Source organism: Esox lucius, chromosome 16 (assembly GCF_011004845.1).
Source record: "Esox lucius isolate fEsoLuc1 chromosome 16, fEsoLuc1.pri, whole genome shotgun sequence".
NCBI lineage: Eukaryota > Metazoa > Chordata > Actinopteri > Esociformes > Esocidae > Esox > Esox lucius.
The window spans coordinates 13981089-14004759 of record NC_047584.1 but is presented as its reverse complement, the minus strand read 5'-3'; the positions used below and the strand labels follow the sequence as shown (position 1 = coordinate 14004759).

At 38.4% G+C, this 23671-nt stretch overlaps 1 protein-coding gene across 1 annotated transcript; it reads right to left on the bottom strand.

Annotated features, from left to right (window-relative positions):
* Positions 1-2944: 2944 nt before the first annotated feature.
* On the bottom strand, positions 2945-10002 carry mmadhcb (metabolism of cobalamin associated Db). Its single transcript, XM_010879934.5, has 8 exons — positions 9837-10002; positions 8538-8584; positions 8271-8421; positions 7877-8097; positions 7574-7682; positions 4956-5086; positions 3937-4023; positions 2945-3766 (listed from the first exon to the last, which is right to left on the bottom strand). Exons 2-8 carry the CDS (start codon positions 8544-8546, stop codon positions 3572-3574), a joined length of 903 nt encoding a protein of 300 aa, XP_010878236.2. The 5' UTR covers positions 8547-8584; positions 9837-10002; the 3' UTR covers positions 2945-3571.
* Positions 10003-23671: the final 13669 nt, after the last annotated feature.

Genomic DNA, 23671 nt, shown 5'->3' with positions numbered 1-23671 from the left:
CGAAAGCAGGGTATTAAAAAAACTATTGACAGGAAAATATTTATTTGCAGATGTCGCAGGTAAAAGCAACTTGCTTAATATGTAAAGCTAACGTCACAGTTTTTAAAGAGTACAATTTACAGAGGCACTTCCAGAGCAAGCATGCAAGGAAATACAAAAACGGTCACCCGATGCTACAATTCAAGAAGTCTAAGCGCAGATGCAGCCTCACTGATGAACATCTTGCAGCAGTACCGCACAGTGCTTCAACAGAAATGACTCCTGACTTCACCTCACTTATCAACGCCCATACGAGGCTCTCCTGTTCATATTGAGTGAGTAGCCCTAAAAGTTGATTTATTGGGTCTGGGCTGCTGGAATCGCTGTCGTTAAAAGCACGTAGTACAAAAAATATACTGTATGAAGTTAGCAATTATACCAACATTTGCTTTGAGTGAAAATCTTCAGAAGTGATTTCATAGACGTATGTCTGCCCTAATAACTATTATACCTATATAACTGTTATACACTATACCTTATGTAATGTAGCTTACTCTGTTGATTTAAAAGTTAAGTTTTAAGGCAAATGTGTTGCAACATTTCTGTTGAGTAATAACCCTAAAAAGGGATTTTTTAGGCCTTTGCCTGCCACAGTAACAGTTGCTAACAGAAAATAATAATAATTAAAAAAAAACATTGTTCAAGTAAATTAAGTTCAATCATGAAAACGGTGTTGAATGGAAAATAAATATACATAAATATATGCCTAGAGTCTGAAAATTAGCTGGCAAGTAATTCCGATTCAGGAGTATAAGTGTTGTAAATTCATTTATTAGCATTAGCTTTAGCTTGTGTTGAAAATGGTCAGATTTCTGTCAGCTGCCGTTTCACCGTCCTTTGAGATACTAGCAAAATCACATGGTGTTATGGGGGTGGTGTCAGAAGGCACAGTGAATATGAAGTGCATAGGTTATTGTTCCAATAAAGAATTGCACACATGCACATTGTGCATACATATATTGTACAGTAGTCAGTCATTTTGTCCACCAGTTATCTCTTATTCCTGAAAAGATTTAAGGAAGATATGTATAAGACACCTGTATGCAAAAGGACAAATCAATTTGATTTATGGTTAATGAGAAGATGACTTTCCATTGCACAGAAAAATCCATCATGGTGGACTTCATGGGTTCTTGAGCCTTTTTTGTTCATCATGAGAAATGAGGCAGGTACAAAAACAATCAGCACTCTAGGACAAACGGGGTGGAAATGGCATTATTTTGAGGTTAGCTAATTTAATTGTGTACTGTAGCGCCCCTGGTGGAGGAAACGGGGTGGGGGTCTGTATGGTTGTTATACGTGGACTATTTTAACACTATGCAAGTTTATAGCATTTTTTACCATTGACTTTTTGAACTATTAAGCATTTTAGGCGTCAAAAATAATTATAATAATACTAACAATAACAATAGGGTTTCTCCTACCGGAGAACCCCTAATAAATTGTAATGTAATTCAACAAAATAGTAAGGTGATCAATGATTGGGGACGGTGGCCGATAATAGGGGGTCGTATGTTCTTTGCGATAACACTGACCAACTACTGAAAATATAAATTTCCCATTAATGACATGCTAGCTAACATTTGTATGTCACTAATAATCACCAGGAACACGGTTGCAAAACTGCATGTTTCACTGATTCAAGTTTGTTTGGGTTTGAAGTTCGTATTGCAATGTATTCTGTTCAGAGGAAGGGAGTTGTTAAATGTTTTTTTTAAATTATGATACATTTTTTAATGACTAAATCTGTTTGAAATGATTGAGAGAAATCTTGCTGAGAAACAGAATAGACTGTATGTAGATGTTCATTTACTGTAAACTATAGTTAACAAAAGTGATTTTTGCCTACATAGTACAGCCGTATGTTTTGGATGGATGAAGACCGAGTGGATTATAATTTCTGTATTTAGATAGAATTTAAGTCATATTCGATCAATGTCTAACACAAACTATGAGACAGGTATACTTTTGGCCAACCAAAAATAACATTATTTTGATTGATTTTACACCCAATGTTACTTTAAAAATACATGATGAAAATATATTTTGGGGAGTAAGCCCAGACCCCCCAAAATGAGGGTTAGGCCCCCATCCATGATTTTCTAGTGACGTCCCCGATCTGACGTGTGTATATTAATATACAGCTCCGAAAGAAATGAGCTGTTTTCTTTCCTTTTCAAAATTGTTGAAAAGTAACGTTTTGGGTGAGGAACAGAAGCGTTCAATTTGAAGTGGTCTCTTAATTTTAACCCAGACTACACACCACCTTAGCCAGCTGGACAAGAGGACTGCTGCTCATTGACTACAGCTCAGTTTTTAACAGCATTGTGCCCTCCAAGGAACAAAACTCCATGATGTGCATCAGGGGCCTGGACGTCATGACGGGGTGCCCCCAGGTGGTAAGGGTGCCGATGAAGAGGACTTGACATGGTCAACTACCACTAGAAAATCAGACTGTTGTAACGGTCTACCCACACTGTACTGTCTTACACATTAGACTTTTTTGCATTTACAACTGTCATTTAGCGGACCCCTATTCAGGGTGACATAGTGGGGCAATTGGGGTTAACTGTCTGGGCTAACTGCCTTTGTCAAGGGCCAAATATTTCACCATGTCAGGTCGGGTAGTCAAACTAGCAAACTTTCATTTACTGGTCCAATAGTTTAAGGACTAGGTCATCTTCGGCTCCACTATATGCTGTATAGTCGTGTTGCTAACGTCGTTGTCCTCAATAGACAATCACCAAAGCAACATCACAGTGAGTGCAAGCATTTCAGTTCTATTGCTGTTCACCCATCATGACACCCCATTATCCCATATCTCTCTATCAGAACACTATCAGTTAAATGTAATATGTAGATTATGTAATCAACAATGCCCTTCATCCTGAATGCACAGACACCGTGAGGATTATTGGATTTATTGCATTTCAATACATGTACATGTGAAACCCTCAAGAACACCTCAGAAAGAGTAAAGCCCCACACTTCATGTTTCTAAACCCAGTGCATTGATTAGTCACAATTATAATACACAAGGATTTTAACTAGATCTCAAGACCTGTGAAGTGGACAATTCCCCCTTCTGAACACAAAAATTAAATAAGCACGCATGAGGTTCACAGTGAAATCAGAAAATAAAACCATTATCTTCTAATAAAAATGCGACACCCCAAATCAAGGGTGGAATGAAGTTCCACTCCTTCAACCATCCACATGAAGCTTTATTTAAGCAGCTCTTAGTCTCAAATCATATCATCTTTGCAAGAGAGACCCTATTAAAATCAGACCTTCCACCACAACACACGAAATGAAAATAACTGTCTCAGACAGAGATGCTAAAAAAATATACTTGTAAAACCGCCATGAACTGTGGGAATGTCCCCATATCAGAGTACAGTTTTTTTAGGCGGTTCTGTACAAATGTGAACTACACAAAAATAGCTTCCTGACACTGTAGTTTAGGTCTGTGTAAAGAGACATGACATGTTTTGATAGCAGCCATATGCCTGACACCCCACATGCTTCAGGTTTAGTTCCCTTGCAGCTTTGTCATAATAAGGCTATGGGGAGGTGCGTTGGTCAAAACGGTCCCCACAAAAACGTGCGTTCCCCACAAGTTGTGCCGGATGACTTTGCAGCACCCCAGGTCCTCGATGCTGAAGCCCAAATTACAGTATCTCTCGTCTGTCTCGAACAGCGTGTTGTTGGTGTATGACCCAAAAAACTGAAAGTCAAATGTGAGGACATATTTTAGGGTTAGTGTCTGTTAGTGCTTTTACTGCTTGTTGTTTGAGAGATTTTTGTTTAACGCAATTTTTTGTTTCTTGCTAAATATTATTTGACGCCATCTGTAGCATAGTACTAATCGTTGAGCAGCCATGAGTCACAACTTACCGCCAGGCCGGAGGATGGGTCAATGAAGTCAGCCCAGAAGCCTTCTGTCCTCAGGGCATAGCAGATCTCCTTGGCACCAGCAATAAACTGCAAGGCAAAGAGAATGATGCAAGACCACTTCTGATTTGGATAGTTTGTATCTTATGCACCATCAGTAACATTTTAAGTAGCTACACTGAACAAAATTATAAATTCAAAACACTTTTGTTTTTGCCCCCATTTATCATGAGCTGAACTCAAAGATCTAAGACTCTCTACATACACAAAATGCCTATTTCAAATATTATTCACATATCTGTCAATCTGTGTTAGTGAGCACTTCTCCTTTGCCGAGATAATCCATCCACCTCACAGGTGTGGCATATTGATGGGAAAAATAAAGCAACCTTATTTTCTGGATAAAAACTAAAAAAATTTAATCATGATTAAAAAGTCATGTTTACTCTTATATTTCCATGTAGGCCAGGGTTTCCCAAAGCTGTTCTCGTGCTCCCTGGACAATTTCAGTTGACTAGAATCAGATGTCAGTTTATGTTTAAATCTAAAACGTGAAACATCTGGGAGGTCAGAGGAGATGTTTGGGAAACCCTCATGTCCTAGGTATTCTTGCTTTGATCTCTTTTCCCATTATGTTATTCATCGGTAGGCTGTTCTTGCGGTTGGTTTATGTAAGAGAAGTTGTGCTTGTTTGATTGGACGTTATTGTCCAGTCTGACTTAAATGCATTACTCATTGCACACATGTAGTAGCTGTAATAATTGTATATTTAGTTAGAGAGGAGTACAGGAAAAATTAGAAAATTGAAACTAGGGACGATTAGGTGGCCATGATGACATAAAGGCTATGTTGCTAAGACAACAGGGATGTCTAAAATTCCTGCCAAAAGAAGCACTGCCATATACTAGAAAATCCTAACTCCATACTGCATAAGGCAGCAGAAGTGTCTGTGGCATCTTCAAGGGTACGCCTGATCATCTACTATGGGTACAACTGCCCACAGTATTGTGACAGAAACTCACCTTGTCTAGCATCAATTCTCTCTCTTTGTCCACCTCCTCACACCATGTCGTCATGTCGTTCTGTGTCTTCTGGGTCACCGTGACAACAGTCATGTCGTTGTTAGGGGCCTCCGGAAACATTGACTCGAAATCTGTGAACACACAGGGAAAACATGGTCGAAACTCATGAGGAAAACATTGCGCTCATTCAGGCTTCTACATTCTTTTAGGGTTTGAGCCCCCCCTACTGAACACTTGGAATTTCTCAAACATCCCAGTTTTTCTCACTTTTGCTTGTCCATTCATTCCCTGTTAACATTTATCATATACAAATTAACTAGAGACAGTATATCAGCAAATTCAAAATAAAACAGAAAATCTAGATGTGCATTCTACAGACAGTACAACTGCTCAAATAGACTCTCACTAATATGTGTTGTATATTATTGAAAAGAAAAGAACAAATATGGGAGATAAACTAGAACAAAAATGTACCATGATCTTTTTCATTGTCATGGGTACAAATGACATATTTGCCATTTGTAACAAAATGCATACTTGGTTTAAAAAGAAATTATACTAATAAGAGCTGGCATTCAGTATTCATAATGTTTAATCTGTAGGTGCTGCAATGCAAACATTAGTTTAAGTTTTATGCATGATGTTAGACCATTTTCTTCAGATCTAGTACTATGTTGAGTTTAATAAACATTTTCTTACAATTCTTGGTAAATACTAAAACATTTTAATGATGAATATTAGAAATGATCACTTGCATCGTCAGAGTGATTTCCCAAAATTTGCACTACATAATCCTCTACCGGCTGATCATTCTTTGAGTACATTGTATATACAATGTACTCAAAGAATACTGTAGAATAAATAGGCGCTAGTCAAAGAAAATCATAAGGCACAGGTTATAGAGCATATTTAAATTTTTCTATTAATCTGACTGCTGTTTTGAGAAACACTTAAACAAAAAATGTAATACTAAATAAGTGCAACTCCTACACAGTAAAAAGGTATTCAGAATAAAGCTGATGGAAACCAGTGTGGCGCGCAAGTGCAACTCCTACACAGTAAAAAGGTATTCAGAATAAAGCTGATGGAAACCAGTGTGGCGCGCATACAATCAAATTCTGATCAAAACTGCAATACTGACATGTGCAATATCCAGATTTCCAGGTGCTGCAACACTCTACATGCACAGTGGGGACTGATTCACTCACATGGTATGCACATGCTGAACAATCTCAAGCGTCCCCGCCTAGAGAGCATGGTTTAAGATGCTGTGACTGTGCCAAGAAAAAAGGTTTGAAAAAAGAGTCGAAAAAAATTTATATATTTTAAGGTTACACTATATTTGGCTTGCCAAGATTACCATCTGTAAATGCTATACATATATTCATACTGTCAATAAACTGTCCATAAACCTGCTACATTAAACTTCTTAAAGGGTTAAGAATTGGATGAGTTTAAGCTTAAGATTCATGTTAGTGTATTTCATTTCAATGTTATTGATATTGTCTGTGAGGCGTACCGAATGACTATCCAAATAAAATGTTACCAAATTAATTATTATGCGACAGACCTTTGATCCAGTAGAACAACCAAGCTTACGTAAGTTTGACTGTCAGCTTCAAGGTCGTGCAGGCAAACATATTTTCTAATTTCCTATGAGATCATACGGGACAAACTATTTCTGTGGGAATGAGAGTGGCTATGTCCACCTGGGGCCTGAATTAGGAGATCAATATTTAATTTCCAACACTATGCAAAAGTTGATAAATGCATTTAATAATTGGACAAAACTCCAAGGTTTTTGACACAGGCTTCAACTTGCAATTGTTGTTAAATGTTTTAAATCGTTTATGAAGCCATCCTGCAGAAACTTCCCAAATATCTTATCTCCAAAATTATATTGAGAAACAGCTCTTAGCAAACACTGAATAGTTTTCGAGGTACCCCAGGTCAAGTCTAAGATAGGTACAACATCCTTCTCCTTCTGTGCCCCTAAAACTTGGAATGATCTACAGGATGACCTTATGTTGAAGGATACTGTGTCCATAGCACGTTTTAAAAAGTGTCTGACTGAAAATTTTACAGTGAATCTTCCTTGCTGTTTTTAATTGTTTTATATTCGTTTTTTGTTGTTGTAATACAGGGCACCACTGTAAATGAGACCTCGGTCTCAGCTAGTTTTCCCTGTATGAACAAAGAAAAGAAATGCAATATAAAACCCCAGCTCTCCCTTTCTAGCACACTTGGGCTGGTAGGTCATCAATCAGCTTACAAAAGCTGTCAAACAATATTTAGAGGATTTTAAAAGTTCAAAAATCTAATTAGATTCCCTAAATTCATCTCTTTATTTGACACTAGAGATTCTTGCCAAATTAAAATGGTATATTTTCTTACTTAGACCATTTTTTTTTTAACATTAAAATACAGCACCTGAAGATATAATATTATGAAGTATCAAAGGATGTCTTAGTAAGGCCGAAATGTCATGCATATTCCAATATGGATACAAATATTTTATCTGTCAAATATATTTCAACCTTTCCTCCACAGGAACCTGCCACGGGTTGAACATAAAAGCTTCTTGGTGCTTTTATGTTCTGCTTTCTTAAATTATGTACCTTTCTTCAGAAGCTCAGGGCAGGACTGTATGGCACACTCCACACTGGAGTTATCAAAGTACTGTTCTGCTCTGTTGACATTTTGTTCTGGGGGAGAGGCCTCTTTCCCCTAAGACAAAAAATGAGGAAACATTGCCAAAAACATCCCAGAAAATGTGCAAACTGTGAATAATTATTCCAAAATAATTCCACAGGCCAAAAACCGAGTTTTAACCCAAATGCTAATTTAAATAAAGTCACTGCAAAGATCACCAAAACCTAAATCCAAACACACCAGAAGAAACCAAACAGAACAACACTTACTTGGAACTCTCCAACAAATTGGGCCAGGATGAACTCATGCCTCTCGCTGCTGGAAGGGGCAGACAGGATGTCAGGCACCATTCGGTGGACCGAGCCTTTCATTCTCTGTTCGACCGTCCCCTCTAGGTGGCAATCAAAGCCACAGGTACCTGGCAGCTGAAAGCGCTGGTCCTGAGGCCCAAACGGGCCCATGCTCTCATCTGGCCACACGGTCCTGGGTCCTGGTGTAATGAAATCACAGTTAGACAGAATACGTCACAAAACACTGGGAACTTCTTTCTTTAATAAGTCAATCCAATGATTGAGCTGATTCACTTTCCTTTTAATGATAAGACAGTTGTGTTCACCCAAGGCTAGTACTGTAACATCATGGTGATTAGAGGTTTGAGCGTACCAAGGTCAGGGGGTGTGATGGCTATGCGAGACTCATCAGAGCCAGAAGATCCAGCATTAGAGAATGTTCTCCGGTTGGATCCAACGATCCGGCGGACCAGTACATGAAGCCCAGGCAGGTACGTCACCAGCCTGGCTCTGTTACAGAGCACCTGGGGAACAGGGAACAAACATAAGCGTGAGGACAGACAGGCGGTGGCTTCAGGAAATAAGTATGTGTGGGATTTGTTTACGATATTACAAGAATGCCTTTGTAAAAATGACTTACACTGGCCATCCTGTTGGGCCTCTTCTTTCTGTTATCCACCTGAAACACTGCAAACAACGGAACGTTTCATCAGAGTTTCTATGGTACTAATTTAGTGGTGTATTGAATTTGGTAAAATTTTAGGTGTATTCTTTCACAGAAAAAAAACTATGAAACGGGACTGCAGAATGTAAGATAAATAAGTTGATAAAACCTTGTTAGGTTGGCTTTTGTTGCAGAAATCTTTTGCAACTAAAACGTTTTGCCTGTATTCAAAATTACACTTCTATGCAACAGAGACAGAATTCTGTGATTTTAGGGGCACGGCCATCAGACATGGCACTAAATCCAGTCCAGCAACATAGACATAGTCACATTGCTACAGAAACTAACAAACACTAATGTAATATATATATATTTTTAAAGCAATTACTGTAGAAAAGTCATTTAATAAAGCTGTGTTTGTGTGCCAGTGTGTGTGTGTCCTTAAATAAACCATTTGGTCCACCACCAACGGTTGCTTGTTTATCAATAACTAAAATCTATTTTTTTTTTATCAGCCAAAGTATGATCCCCAAACAAACCATATAACACAAGTATGCTGTATAAGGTTTTATTAAAATAAAACATGTACATTGTTACTAGTAAGAATTAATTTGGCATATTGCTCAATTGAGACATAGACCGACAGCAGAGACGGTTAATCTCTGGCTAAATACAGCTTGCAACATAAACTCAAACTAACTTTGAAAAATTTACCAGCACAATTTGCCTTCAGTGCACATTTACAATTGCCATTTGTACATTTTCTTTCATTGCACATCCATACATCCCATATACTTAATACATGTTCTGCCCTCTACTATTTGCACTTCTGGTTATGCTAACTGCATTTCGTTTACTGTACTTGTACTGTTCAATGACAAAATTTAATCTAATCTAACACCTGTTCTAAACCCTGTTTGCGATTGATATACATCTAAAATCACTGATCAGTAGATTCTAAATGCTAGAAAACAAATAGTTGATGCACTCCAGGCTAAAACGTTCAGAGGTTAAATAGATGTACTAAATGGCTGAAAGTCAGAGATCATGTGACAATAACAGTCGGGAATATTTTGTACAGTACTTCCCTTGGTCGCTAATTTGTGCTAAATGAAGTAACGACAAAATCATTCGAGAGCTGCTACAAACAGTTGTACATTACCAACCTAGCTAACGCTGCTACATAAACTAGCATAGCAAGCTAATATTGAGAGCTAGCTTGGTTAGCCGATTCATCTTCGTTTATAAGCTCTGATAACTGTAAAATATATTTACCTTAAATATATACTTTGAAGAATATCTCCTTCTTGCGAGCATTAATCAAGTACGACAAGAAGCTAGATAGTTATTATCAATGTTTATAATTGACCTAGCTATCTGCTTCACCTTTCGATTTGCACATGCTCTGTTACGTTGGGTTATTGACTGAGGGACAAAAAGTGCTTGACGTAACGCGGTGGCAAATCAGAAAGAATATCAACATGCAGAATCATGTTTGCCCACTAGATGACGGTATACCCCTATCCATTAGTGCTTCACAATTAATGCCAGTCGCAAATCTAAAGGTGGTGTCAAGGACTCACGTGACAGGATTGGAACCAAAGTATTTTCAGTATTTCCTGTGGGACACTAATATGTGCTTAAACCAAAGAGAGTAAGGGGGTTCTTTTATCTGGTTCGGATACCCACTTTAGGTGTGCTTACCAGTGAGTTATATAAATGACATTTGTTTTGGAATTGTGCAGGCCATCAACTCAAAGGCACTCCTTCAATATAGCTTTTCACTTTTAAGTAGTTGTAGTAATGACAGTTTTAGCTACCTGAGACATGTACCATGACAGATTCCAAGAAAATGAAGGATTAAGAATCTGTTTCACCACTCACAGTGTCTTGTGAAACCCTGGTATGGTCAGCCAAGTCTTCTTTGAATTTTTTCTCCAGAATTCTTGTAATGTTGCACCTCTGGGTTGTCAGCAACAATGGAAAAGTCTAGGCGTTGACCAGCCTTCTCCCATGAAGAACAATGGCACTGTCCTGTCGATGTTAAGAGTGAGTAGGTGGACTAACAAAGAGCACTAGAGGATGCCAGTAATGAGAGCCTGCATCATAGACACAAATCCGTTCTCTGTCACTTGGTAGGAGCAGCTTGTCAGGTACGATGCAATCCAAGAATACACAGAGCCTAAGATGTCATGCTTTGAGCGGGTGGGGGGGGGGGAGCAGACAGAGGATGAGAACAGAGAAAAGTCAGTTGGCTTGGGCTGTGTAAAGGGCACCTGTGACAGAGACGAGAGCACCCAGTTAAGTGACCCGTCATTCTGTTCCAATTTACAATTTCCAAAAAAAAGTAGCTTTTTTGAATGGGACTAGAACCTTTAGTTATATTGTATTACAACCCTATTTCCAAAAAAGTTGGGACAATGTGTAAAATGCTAATAAAAACAAGGCAATGATGTGTAAATCATTTAATCCCTGTATTTCATTGAAAATGGTACAAAGACAAAATATAAAGCGTTGAAACTGTGAAATGTTATTGTTTTTGGAAAAATACATGCCCATTTTTAATTTTATACCAGCAATATGTTTCAAAAAATATGGGACAGGGGCATGTTTACTACTGTGTTGCATCACCTCTTTTAACATTACTCTGTAAGCATTTGGGAGACAATTGTTGTAGTTTTGAATGTGGAATGTTTTCCCATTCATGTTTGATATAGGATTTCAGCTGCTCAATAGTTCAGGGTTTTGTTTGTTGTATTTTTCATTTCATAATGCACCAAATGTTTTCAATGGATGACAGGTCGGGACTGCAGGCAGGCCAGTTTAGCACCCAGTCTCTTTTACTATGGAGCCATTCTGTTGTAATACGTTGTAATGCTCTTTTTATACCTAATCATGTTACTTACTTGTTGCCAGTTAACCTAATTAGTTGTGAGATGTTCCACCAGGTTTATTTTAGCATTACACAACCTTTCCTGTCTTTTGTTGCCCCTGTCCCAGCATTTTCTAAACTTGTTGCTGGCATCAAATTCAAAGTGGGCCTATATTTTTCAAGGAACAATAACATTTATCAGTTTCAACATGTGATATGTTGTCTTTGTACTACTTTCTATTGAATATAGGGTTTGAATGATATCTAGATCATTGCATTCTGTTTTTCTTTACGTTTTACACAGCGTCCCAAATTTTTTGGAAACAGGGTTGTACATACATCTTGTCTAAAGAAAGGGCAGATACTACATATATTAATATTTTTATTAACATTCTAGTTTAGCCTGGACGACTCAGCAGTTTGATCTGAAAGCAGTATGGTTTCCAATAGTTACAGTAAATAAGAATTAAACCATTTGTCTTTGGCCTGTAACAGAGATCACAAGCTTGATTTTGAAATAAACAGAAACAAAACTGCTTCGTGATGCCACTCTGACATTTAACCCCGCTATATTCTATAAAACACACCCAACCATACCATGAAATGAACTTGCATTCAGCTGCTGGGGTGTGTGGCGTTAATTGAAAGGCTGTTCTCCTTTTGTGTCAGAGGTCACTGTGCTATCAAGTAATGGTCATTATCAGGGTAGAGAGGCCCCACTGAGAAAAAAGGGAAAGAAAAAGAAAGAGGGACAGAGGGGGAGATAGACTGAGAGAGAGACAGGCAGAGAGTAGGGTCTTCACTCAACGTCACACTCCTTCGTCCTCTCGCCTCGCCGTATAAGGGAGTGGGGAGCCTCTTGCTTTCTCACCCAATGGATTTTGAGAGGGACATGTCCAAAGAGGGTGCACAGAGTTTGAAATTGAGAAATGGCCATAAAAGAAAGTGCCTGCTAACCAGCATGTTACTGACCTGCCCCGATTAACCCCCTGACCTTGACGTTAGGCCTCCTCCACAACAGGGGGCGTTGTCATTAAAGCCTGGCATCGTGCTGGGGGTCAGTGCTCTCTCATCGCAGTGTCCCTCTAAACATTAACCTGACAGGGTGTCACTCTGAAGAGCGTCATTCTTCAGTGTGGACTAGACAACCTCTGTTAGACAGGGCCTGTCCTGCCCACCACTTGACCAGCGGTCCATGGAATTAATCTAATTTCATTAGTCTGCACAAAGTCTGCAGCAACTAGCTGTGACAGAAAATGGACTGTCATCTGTAGCTTCAGTCAATATACAATTTGGCAGAAGCATAAATGCAATGTAGTTCCCTTACGGGCTTCAACAGCCATCCATCCATCCATCCAAGTGTACACTACTAACCATACAATCACAAAAAACAACAAAAAGGCTACTGGTTTTATGACGTCTTGCTAATTTATTGATTTATCTAGCCTGCTCCAGACAAGCTACCAACACAAAACCAACTTTCACATTTTCCGGATTGCCAACATAGATTGCTTATCGAGAAGAACGTTTGTAGCATTCGCGGTTTGTCTAGGCAATCAGAAAATGCAGTACAACATTGGCTTTAATGAGGACCACAAGCAAACACTCGTTGCTGATCTAGACTTACTGTATTTCCACTTAAACTGTTTAGGCTAAAAACTTGAAACCAACACTGAGCTTTTCAGAATGATGAAGATAATTTTTTAAAAGAACTGTTCAATAGTATGTTTACATATTGAAACATTTACATTTGCATAAATGAACATGGGATTGTATAAAAATCCAGGAATACGATGGTTGTTATTCTAGAGCTGCATTATTTCTCCTGTATCCATTCACCCCGGCACCTGAACAGTTTTCAGTGAGATGTTGGACACTATGTATTTGTTTTATTATAAGCATTTGACATTTGCAAAAACCATGGATTTAAGAGATTTACAATGGGTCCATTGGTTGCTATTCCCAATAGCCCTGCTCCTTGGTAAAATAAGTTACAAAACCACATATTAAATGGTTAGGCTATAGGTTTACCCAACAAGGTGCAGAGCCTGCAAGATACTTCATCGATTGATGCATCCACGACCCACTGGGTCCCAGGTTTAAATCAAGCATTTTATCTGTGGTGATGTCCACTGAGCTCAAAAACCTAAAACATTAAAAAACAAGTTTGCAAGCATATTTCACTAGTTATAAACCTTCCTTCCTAGTTATTCGTAATCCAGTATCAGTAATGTGATATTTATCTTTTATTGAGATGGATTGTGCCATATAGCAGCCCCAGACCCTAGAGTGCAAATTTAACATTTCCCACCAGAATGTAATTGAATACCCTGTCAGAATAGAATGCAGCATACAATGGAAATATGTGAGGGCTTTACAGTGTTCTTAAATGTCTTGGGAAAGACCAGGTGTGGAAACTCTAAAGCGGCCTAGAGCCATTACTGACACAGGAAGCTGGCTGTTTGTGTGTAATATAACCTGTTCCCTGCGTGGCTTTGGGTTATATTTAGATTTGACTAATTCAGTCCACTGCTCTCTGGCCCTGCTCCACCTGTTGAGTGACTTCATAAGGGTCTGAAGCTTGAAAGAGATGACATCATTCACCCCCCCATTCACTCGTAATGCTAACATGGTAACAAGAATGCGCTGAGACATTTTGGTCACATTAATTAACAGATTTTGTGGGAAACAATATATCCTTTTGTTCAGCCTAAAATAGTGTGTAAATATAGTGCATGTTGTGAACATATGAAATGTGGGCTCAATTGATGTTGTTTTTGTTCTAGGCTATGTAAGCCCAATATAATTTATCAGCTAACAACAGGCAACCTGGAATTGAAATGCGGGGAGAGTGGGTGATGAGAATGCATTGCTTCTCTCTATTCGCACAATGGTATTTAACTGAGTGGCAGTTCTTCTGATTTTGATGGTGTTCACATTGCTGTGGCTGAGAAAATTGAGATTTCTGTGCATATGCCTAAGTATGTAGCTGCTGACAGTGCTCTGTGCTCTGCTGTAGTTCATTCCTACATACAAACTTCATGTTGTACACAAATGCAATTTTCTACAGCATCGTGGTGTATGAAAAACAGATTAGCTGTTGCACTACATGCCTCTGTAGATTGCATTGTTAAGCATAAGTGGAATTTCATTATCTTTTTTTCAGTAACGTTCTTATTAAGCTTGAAGTATTTTCATTGTTCACAGATCTTCCACACATTATCTACATGTTCAGACATAAGTGTCAGTATTGCAAATGTACACACAACAAAATCCGAACCATGTTGATTGGATAAGTACTGTACATTTATACATAGTCAGAATTGTACTTAGTGTAATGGTGCTCCTAAAGATGGACAACATATAGGGACAGATTTTGACAGACTAACTGTGTAGACTTTTTATATTCACTGTATATATACATATATATGAAGATGCAGGGAGATAATCAGAATTAAGTTAACAGTACAAAGTGGGGAGAATAGTCTCATTATGCTCTGTGGGACAGATGGCTGGTTCCTGTGGGCTACAGTACGGCAAATGAAATGGTTCAGATGGCAGGATTTTTTGGCCATGATTGGCCTCTACTGCTGACCTGCCTTCCGGAGGATCGTTTGTGTAACAGTGGGTGACCAGGGCCGCACATCCCCTAGAGGGCCTCGATTGAGGGCAGATGGTAGCCAATGAACCACACTGTGCAATGTGTTCCAGTAGCACTCTGCAGCAGGGAAATGCAGGTGGGTCAGTTAGTGGTAAATTAGCGGTCAGTTGGTCAGAAAGCATAGGAAGTTTGTTTGAAAGCGTAGAAGTGATGTTATTATGTTGGTGCCGTGACCTGGACCGCTTAGTTTGGCTCTCCCCAGCAGTTGGGGTTGGTGCAGAGAAGAGGGATTCCAAAGGAGGGTGAGTATGACCGGTGTGAAATGGCTACCCAGTTAGCGGTTGACGCTGATAGCATTTCAATAAGGCTATTGTGGGGCAATGGTAACAATGCTTGAAGATTTCTGCGATGTTCTTCTTTCTTTAATTCTTTCATTGTGTGAAATTATATTCCCTAGGAATTTATATTCATTCAGCACAGCTAACATCTGAGCCTTAATCTCAAGTATGAGAGGTGTGGCTGCTTTTGTTTGTGTTAAGTTCCAGGTTATTTTGAATGAACCAGGCCACCTTCCAGTTGACCTGTCCAACGGTACATGGATTGAGCATTGTCAGTGATGAGAGCGACCCCAGTGGTTTCATCTGCAAATTTCAGTAGTTTGACATAGTTGGTAGAGCCATTGGTGAAGTCTTGTGGATGGTCACCAAAATGTTGGTTGATTGCTGAACACTTCAGTTATTTCTAAACATTTAAACACCATGACTGGAGGGAGAGGCAGTCAATGAATACAACAAAGAGAGGCTGTTTTTAAGGTATGCTGAGTAAGAAAAAAACTCTGCGTTGTTAACATTTATTTACCTTTTTATAAGCCATAAAAGGCACTTTTCCACTTGCGTTGCACCAAGTGCTGGAGCTTTATATGAGTAGCAAAGTGTCTCATTAGACTTGCCATGTTAATAATAATTGTGTGCGGTTTCTAATATTAAGTAATATTTCAGTTTCTAGTCATCTGGATAACAACATACATTTGTGCAAGGGACACTTCTGTCCTGAAAATACCAAAGGGGTCATAATTCATACAGCTTCAATACAACTTTATATTTGTAAAGACTACATTTTAGGACAGTCTTATGTATGTAAAAAAAAGAATATCAGTAAGAAAGTGTCAAAAATAGGTAACACACTTTCTGTTGATTCTTATTAGTTTGTTCATTATCAACAGGTTACTGTGGGAAGGTCAAAGTATATTGATGGGTTGATGGACCTGCAAAGCTCGCCTGTCTATCAGTTACATCGCCAAAGACCAGTGGGTGATTACAGCCATTTATATAGGTGCAAACATTTTGTTGATATTTTAGCAGGGGACTGGATGAATGTTTCAAAGAAGTGACTGGGACTTACCACATACCACAACGAATGTGTCGTTATAATATGTGCTTGTTTGTGTACAAAGGAACATTTCATTTGGTTCCAGTAGAAAGCCCTTTTCAGTTTCATTGTGTTTGGAGCTATTATCAACATTTCTTTTTTATGTTTGAAATAGCAGGTTATGCACTTTTGCTTTTGAATTTGTCACACAGTTTTGACTTATTTCTGACCCCTGTATAAAATATGCAATTAGGCTAAAGATGCTTGTAACACATGTATGCAATACTTAAGAAGGCATTGTAAAGGCATTATTTATAGTTGAAGAAGTAAATTACTTTACCTGTGCTCATCTAATGACTACCTAGCTAGGCTAGCATAAATTACAAGTAAGCTACAGTATGTTTATACTGTCTTTCCTTGTTTTTACTACAGATAATTCAAAAAACAGCATTTATTTTTTCAATGCACTGTTTAATAATGTACCTGGTTATATATGCATTTGGACAAGGGATGGTGCCCTTATTGATTATGTTCCTGCGTATAAATATTTGGACGTATTTTCACATATATATTGAACATGCTGAAGAGTTAAAAAATGAAAAGTTAAAGTGGGTTTCTGGTTGTGTTTGTGGTTATGTAACAGAAAACAGAAGTTAGAAAGTTAAATGAACTTTTCCTCCAGTGATGGTTATGGAGACACCTATACAATACATGCTCTCCACTGCCGCTTTATTGAGACCTTTAGATGCAGTCTTTCATAATGCTTTACGTTTATTACCAATGACAGGTTTAGTACTCATCATTGTATACTAAATCATAAAGAAGGCTGGCTGTGTTCTGAGTGTCGTTCAGCATTATGTTCTGCTCTTTATGTCTACAAACCTGTCTTGCAAAAACATCTGCCATATTCACTATTCACTACTTGTGAGTAAAATAAACAATCACAGTCATTTATTCACATAATGTTAAGTATGCTACTGTTCAAAAGTTTGGGGTCACTTAGAAATGTCCTTGTTTTGGAAAGAAAAGCACATTTTCTGTCCATTAAAATAACATAAAATTGATCAGAAATCCAGTTGTAGACATTTTTTATGTTGTAGCTGGAAACAGCAGATTTTTTATGGAATTTTCACAGAGGATATTTTGGCAGAACAAGGAATCATTTCATTTGACATTGGACAGTCCTGACAGCAAATTCTGTGGTATGACCCACAGAAGCATTCGATTATGTTTTAAATGTTCCAACACATTACATTTTTAGCCAGTTGATCAGTTTTTCTTTAAAGTGAGTAGGCACTCCCTGTGACATTTAACACTTTGGATCACACAGATGAAGAAGGCAGTCAGAGGCGGCTGTTAAAGCTCAAGAGAGAGACATCTCAGCACATTTTACACATTGATGGATGGAGGAGCATAACCGGTGCGGCTGCTATAATGTATTTTTTAGGGCTTCAACAGAGTAGAGCCTGTTAAGTGAAAAAAGAGATTCCAAAAAGCTGTGATCCTTTTGATGTCTTTAAAGACTGTCTGTTTGCCCTATTTTACAATATACCCCCTGGCTGACAACATGCAGGCCCTGTTTTCTTAAAAATGACAGATATATTTACACAGTTTTGAAAATAATGTGGGTAGTGAGACATTTTAATTGCAGGAGTTATGGTTGGATGCCCAGTCGCTATGCATCTATAGAGATAACAAAAATGGTAAAATGCATTTCTAGTTCTAACAAAAACATCCAGGAATTGCATTTACTGTAGTTCCATGCTGTGGGCAGAAGCTGTTTTACAGTCTGAGTGATGTGTTATCCAAGCTCTCACTCAACCGCTCTCTTTAGCCCCATACCTGTTGTAATAGTTTTGATTGGCTCATTTGAGGTCCTTTAGGCATGACTTGGAAATTACTGATCTGGCCTGTCGCTGGGGCATGAAATCTCCACAGGGATGTACAAATGACAGAGGAACATGTCCTCCATTATGCTGTATACTGTAGCAGTGTGACATTCATGGACATCAATTTTTTCAGACTACACACATGGTTAAAACGTATTGACATTAAACAAATGATAATAAAAAACACGTGAACAGATTTTCAAGACCTACATCCTAAAGTGGTGTTATCAAAATCAAATAAATGGATAGATGGAATGTGTAGCAGCTAATCTGGAATGAGTTTGCTCTTCCATCCAACCAATAGGAGGGGAATAAATAGGGGAATGATTGTGGACTAGAGAAATTGGTGGGATGAGCATTCGCCCAGTCAAATGGACATTACTGAAGTGCCTTCTTCCCCTCAGGAGGCTGAAAAATGGCACCATTTAGAGCATCTTGACGGGCTGCATCGCCACTTGGTATGGCTTCTGCTCCACCCACGTCTGCACGGCGCTTCAGAGGGTGGTGATAATGGCGGAGTCCAGGTCTGGGGCCAAACTCCCTGCCACCCAGGACATTCTAAACCAGGTGTTGTTGGAGGAAGGCAATTACAATAGCAAATGATCGCCCTCATGTCCTCTCTTTTGTACTGACTTCATACACATGCACAAGATTCTACCCACATGCTTCTACAAACTTACACTCCAACACACACAGGCATGCCACATAAAACGTACACGTGCATATTGAGGCTGCACAAAAACCCACGTGCACACACAAATACACGCACGCGAGCACACATACATGTCAAAAACGCAGCTATTGCTGTTTATGAATTGATACGCACGTGAACATGAACTTAAATTACTTCATACCCCCCACATTAACTCTGTACTGCACTTTTTTTTAATAATACATTTCTTGTTATTGATATTCTGTTTTATTTGAATTTTCCACCCTGCATCTTTTTGAAAGGACTGTAAGTAAGCATTTTTACTGTTCCTGCACATCAAATACAATTTGACTTGATTTGTAAAAGCCATGGGCAATTAAACAGATAACACAGTAAAACTGTCCATGGCTGATAGGATCACAGCATTACCACACATCAATCAGCTAAGACCCTAAAACCCAAAATAATAGCTCTATTTTCAGGGATGTGTCTGGAGATTATGTTGGATTTAACTGAATCAATAGTCTGTGCCTGGGCTTAATTCCAGATTTGATGGGCCCTGGATTAGATTTAATGGATGACCTCCAATTACTGGTAAAAGTAATTAAGAGGAAGAAATCCTGATAAAGGACGGACAGAGAGTACACTTTAACAGAACACTCCATACACCCCCAACCACACCACAAGTTTGCCATTGTTGCAAGCTAATGCTGTCAATTTGTATGATTTCTCTTGTCTTCCTTCTAGCTCTGACTGCTGAGAGCTACTTCACTGAGTAGGGTGTGACAACAAAACTCATTATGCTAAGATTTCTTTTTTATAAAAATAGTACAAGCAAAAGATTTTGGGGAGTAGCGGAATACAAGTAAACATTAACTGTAATCCGTTATTTTACCAACAAAAATATTGTATTCGGATAACAGAAAAAATGTATGATTACTGAAAAAGAATAGGTGCGTGAAATAATTATGGCATTTTGTAAAATTACAGACTTCTACCTGCTTTGTAAGTGGGAAAACCTGCAAAATCGGCAGTGTATCAAATACTTGTTCTCCCCACTTTATACAATAAGTATACAATAATCAATTTACAGTAACATTTAATAATATTATCAGAGCTGATTAAAAAGTATTACAATGTTTTCTATGTGTCTATTTATACTGGGGCAAGTTGTCACATGTGAAAACTTGCCCCAAGGTCATTCAATCAATCAATCAAATTTATATATAAAGCCCTTTTTACAACAGCAGTTGTCACAAAGTGCTTTACAGAGATACCCGGCCTTAAACCCCAAGGAGCAAACAACAGTTGTGTTGAATTTCAGTGGCTAGGAAAAACTCCCTAAGAAGGCCGAATTTTAGGAAGAAACCTAGAGAGGACCCAGGCTCAGAGGGGTGACCAGTCCTCTTCTGGCTGTGGCGGGTGAGATATTAAGAGTCCAATTGGAATAATTAATAAATTTCTCTGGGCTAAATCCAGAGGCTATTTATTTTTAGACTAGGTCAGAAGTATGACCAGGTGGACAAGGACAGGGACAGCAACAGGCCCCCCAAACCTGGTAATCCGCAGGTGTGGACTAGGACCTCATCTCCTCCTAAAATTTAAAACTGGAGAAAACTGAGAAAAGTTAGAAATGCATTCCTCATATCCCCCAGCACAATAATATAGCAGCGTAACACCTTGCAACTGAGATAGGGGGGTCCGGCGACACTGTGGCCCTACCCGGCGACGAGAGCCTACCTGGCAAGACAGCAAGGGTGGACAGTATCAAGCCTACTGGTCACCTTCACGCCCCCAGGCCAGGCTACACCTAATTATAAACCGTGCTGTAGAGATTCGTTTTTAGTAGACACTTGAATGTTTTCACATTTCTAACCTTAATTGGCAGATCATTCCACAGTAGTGGAGCTCTATGAGAAAAGGCCCTGCCGCCAGCTGTTTGTTTAGAAATTCTAGGTACAATTAAAAGGCCTGCATCTTGCGATCATAGGTTACGTGTAGGTATGTATGGCTGGCTCATTTCAGCGAGGTAAGTAGGGGCAAGTCCATATATTGATTTATAGGTTAAGAGTAAAACCTTAAAATCAGCCCTAACCCTAACAGGCAGCCAGTGTAAGGACGCTAGGACAGGATTAATGTGTTCAAATGTTTTTGTTCTAGTTAGGATTCTAGCAGCTGTGTGCAGCACTAATTGAAGTGTATTTATTAATTTGTCTGGATAACCAGAGAGAAGAAAATTGCAGGAATCTAGTCTAGAAGTAACGAAAGCATGGATACATTTTTCTGCATCAGTTTTTGATAGAAAGTTTCTAATTTTTGCAATGTTTCGAAGATGAAAATAAGCAACTCAAGACATATTTTATATGTTCTTCAAAGGAGAGGTCAGGGTCAAGGGTAACACCAAGGTTTTTTACAGTTTTGTGGGATACGACCATGCAGCCGTCGAGGGTCACAGTGAGATCTGCTAACAACGCTATTTGTTTCTTGGGTCCTAAAATGAGCATTTCTGTTTTCCTTGAGTTTAAGAGCAAGAAATTCTCTGTCATCCACTTCCTAATATCTGAAACGCATTCTTCCAAAGTAGCTAATTTAGGGGCTTCTCCATGCTTCATTGAAATATATAACTGTGTGTCATCAGCGTAACAGTGAAAGTTTACATTGTGATTTCGGATTACATCGCCCAGAAGGAGCATATATAGTGAGAACAATAATGGGCCCAGAACCGAGCCTTGAGGAACACCAAAGCATACCTTTGACTTGTCAGAGGATATGCCATCCACACTAACAAACTGATATCTTTCAGATAAATAAGATTTAAACCAGGCTAGAACATGTCCACGTAGCCCAAAATGGGTTTCCAGTCTCTCTAAGAGAAGGGAGTGATCAATAGTGTCAAAAGCAGCACTAAGGTCATTGAGACAACTTGCCCCAAACTGACATGTGTGTTAATGTTGGCTAAATCTAAAATTTTGCTCCACATGGGACTGCAGATAAAGTATCAAAACATGTGTTATTGTCTCCTCTACTCACTGCAAAATTATAATTTTCTACATTCATACCTAACAAGGTGTTCTTGCATAAAATGTAAAATGGCAAAATTTTACTTTTGAAGGGGGAAAATAAGAAACTTGTGCTCACCTCAGAATAGAGTGACCTTGATCACTTGTGAACAGGAAGTTGACCATAGAACTTGTAGTCACACAAAGTAACTATTTGATTTTTGAGAGAGCACCTTTAGTGTTAAAGGTATGAGCAGGGTGATATCTTACCCATTTAACAAATTACCCCGCTCTCCCCTATATAAATAAAACAATGCAACCATTATTTTGGTTTGCTTATAAAAAACATGAACACTTTTTTAGTTGAATTGATTCATATGCATTTAATGGTTAGAATTGCAATTTGAAACAGCATTTTCTAAGTTATCCCCATACGGTGAAGTCCTTAGTTTCCACAGACCTTCAATTTCAGGCCAGAAGGTATAGGCAGCCTGCACTTCTTCATCTGGCCTGTAGAGGGTACTCATAACATGTGCAGAACACCCACAGGTGACAAGTGGAACACCCGGCATACCAAGAACGATTCCCATTCCTGTTACAGGTACTGTATGTCCAGTGACTAGAACATTACAGAACTTGTATAATGAAGCAGTTTTTTCTCCCAATCATGTTCCTAAATTATCTAAGCTTGACCACAGCATAACACTTTTCCCATCAACTGGTAGCTGTTCCTTAGAGATATCAAATAATAATTTGGCTATAAGAACAAGAATTTCCCTGTTGGCAGTTTTTTATTGTATTATTGAAATATGTTCTCTGGATTCAGTAGGATCAATCATCTACTGTGAAAACAAAATAATTCAGATCAAACAGAAAAAAGAGAAATATTTCTCTGAAGTAATTGGTGTAACAGGCTTGATAGTGTTTTCCTAAAGGCGATAATGTAGATGTTTGAAGGAACATTCAATACCTAGATATTTGCTCTGGATGCACACTACAGTAGAATGGCTTGATAACTGGAAAATACATTTAACAATCTAGAGGGGAGCCAAAATGATCCTATATGATTTTTTTCCTGATTCCTTTCTCAATGTTACTCAACTGTCGGTTTGAAGAAGATCTCTGTCAATAATAGATTACAAGACGACCGTTTGCCTTTAAAGATAGCAGTTTCTGTGTTCTCAGAACTTCAAAGCTGGATGGTAGTGTTGCTCTTAAAGAAGTCTTGGTTATTAGAAACATCATAAAATTGTGCTAAATAGACTATGAACTCTCAAAAAGATCTGTGTAACCTGTGGCTTTGTCATTCCTGATCAAACCTACAATCCTGTTTCCAAAAAAGTTGGGACGCTGTGTAAAATGCAAATACAGAAAGAATGCAAATAATTTATCTCTATATTTAATTGAAAATAGTACAAAGATGACATATCAAATGTTGAGAAAATGTATTGTTTTTGGAAATATACATTTAGAATTTGATGCCAGCAACCCATTTCAAAAAAGTTAGGATGTTTTTTGAAACGTTTTGTTGGCATCAAATCCAAAATGGTCATGCATTTTTCCAAAAACAATAAATTCTCTCAGTTTCAAATGCTGATATTCTGTCTTTGTACAATTTTTTATTAAATATAGGGATAAATGATTTGCACATCATTGCATTCTGTTTTCATTTGCATTTTATGTAGCGTCACAACTTATTTGGAAACAAAGTTGTATAAACAGGATGTTT

Excerpts from the sequence above, each read along its gene's own strand:
- mmadhcb (XM_010879934.5), bottom strand. Across the intron at positions 8,098-8,270 it reads CATCACACCCCCTGACCTTG|GACCCAGGACCGTGTGGCCA; the intron begins GTACGCTCAAAC and ends TCATTACACCAG. Across the intron at positions 7,683-7,876 it reads AATTTGTTGGAGAGTTCCAA|GGGAAAGAGGCCTCTCCCCC; the intron begins GTAAGTGTTGTT and ends TTTTTGTCTTAG.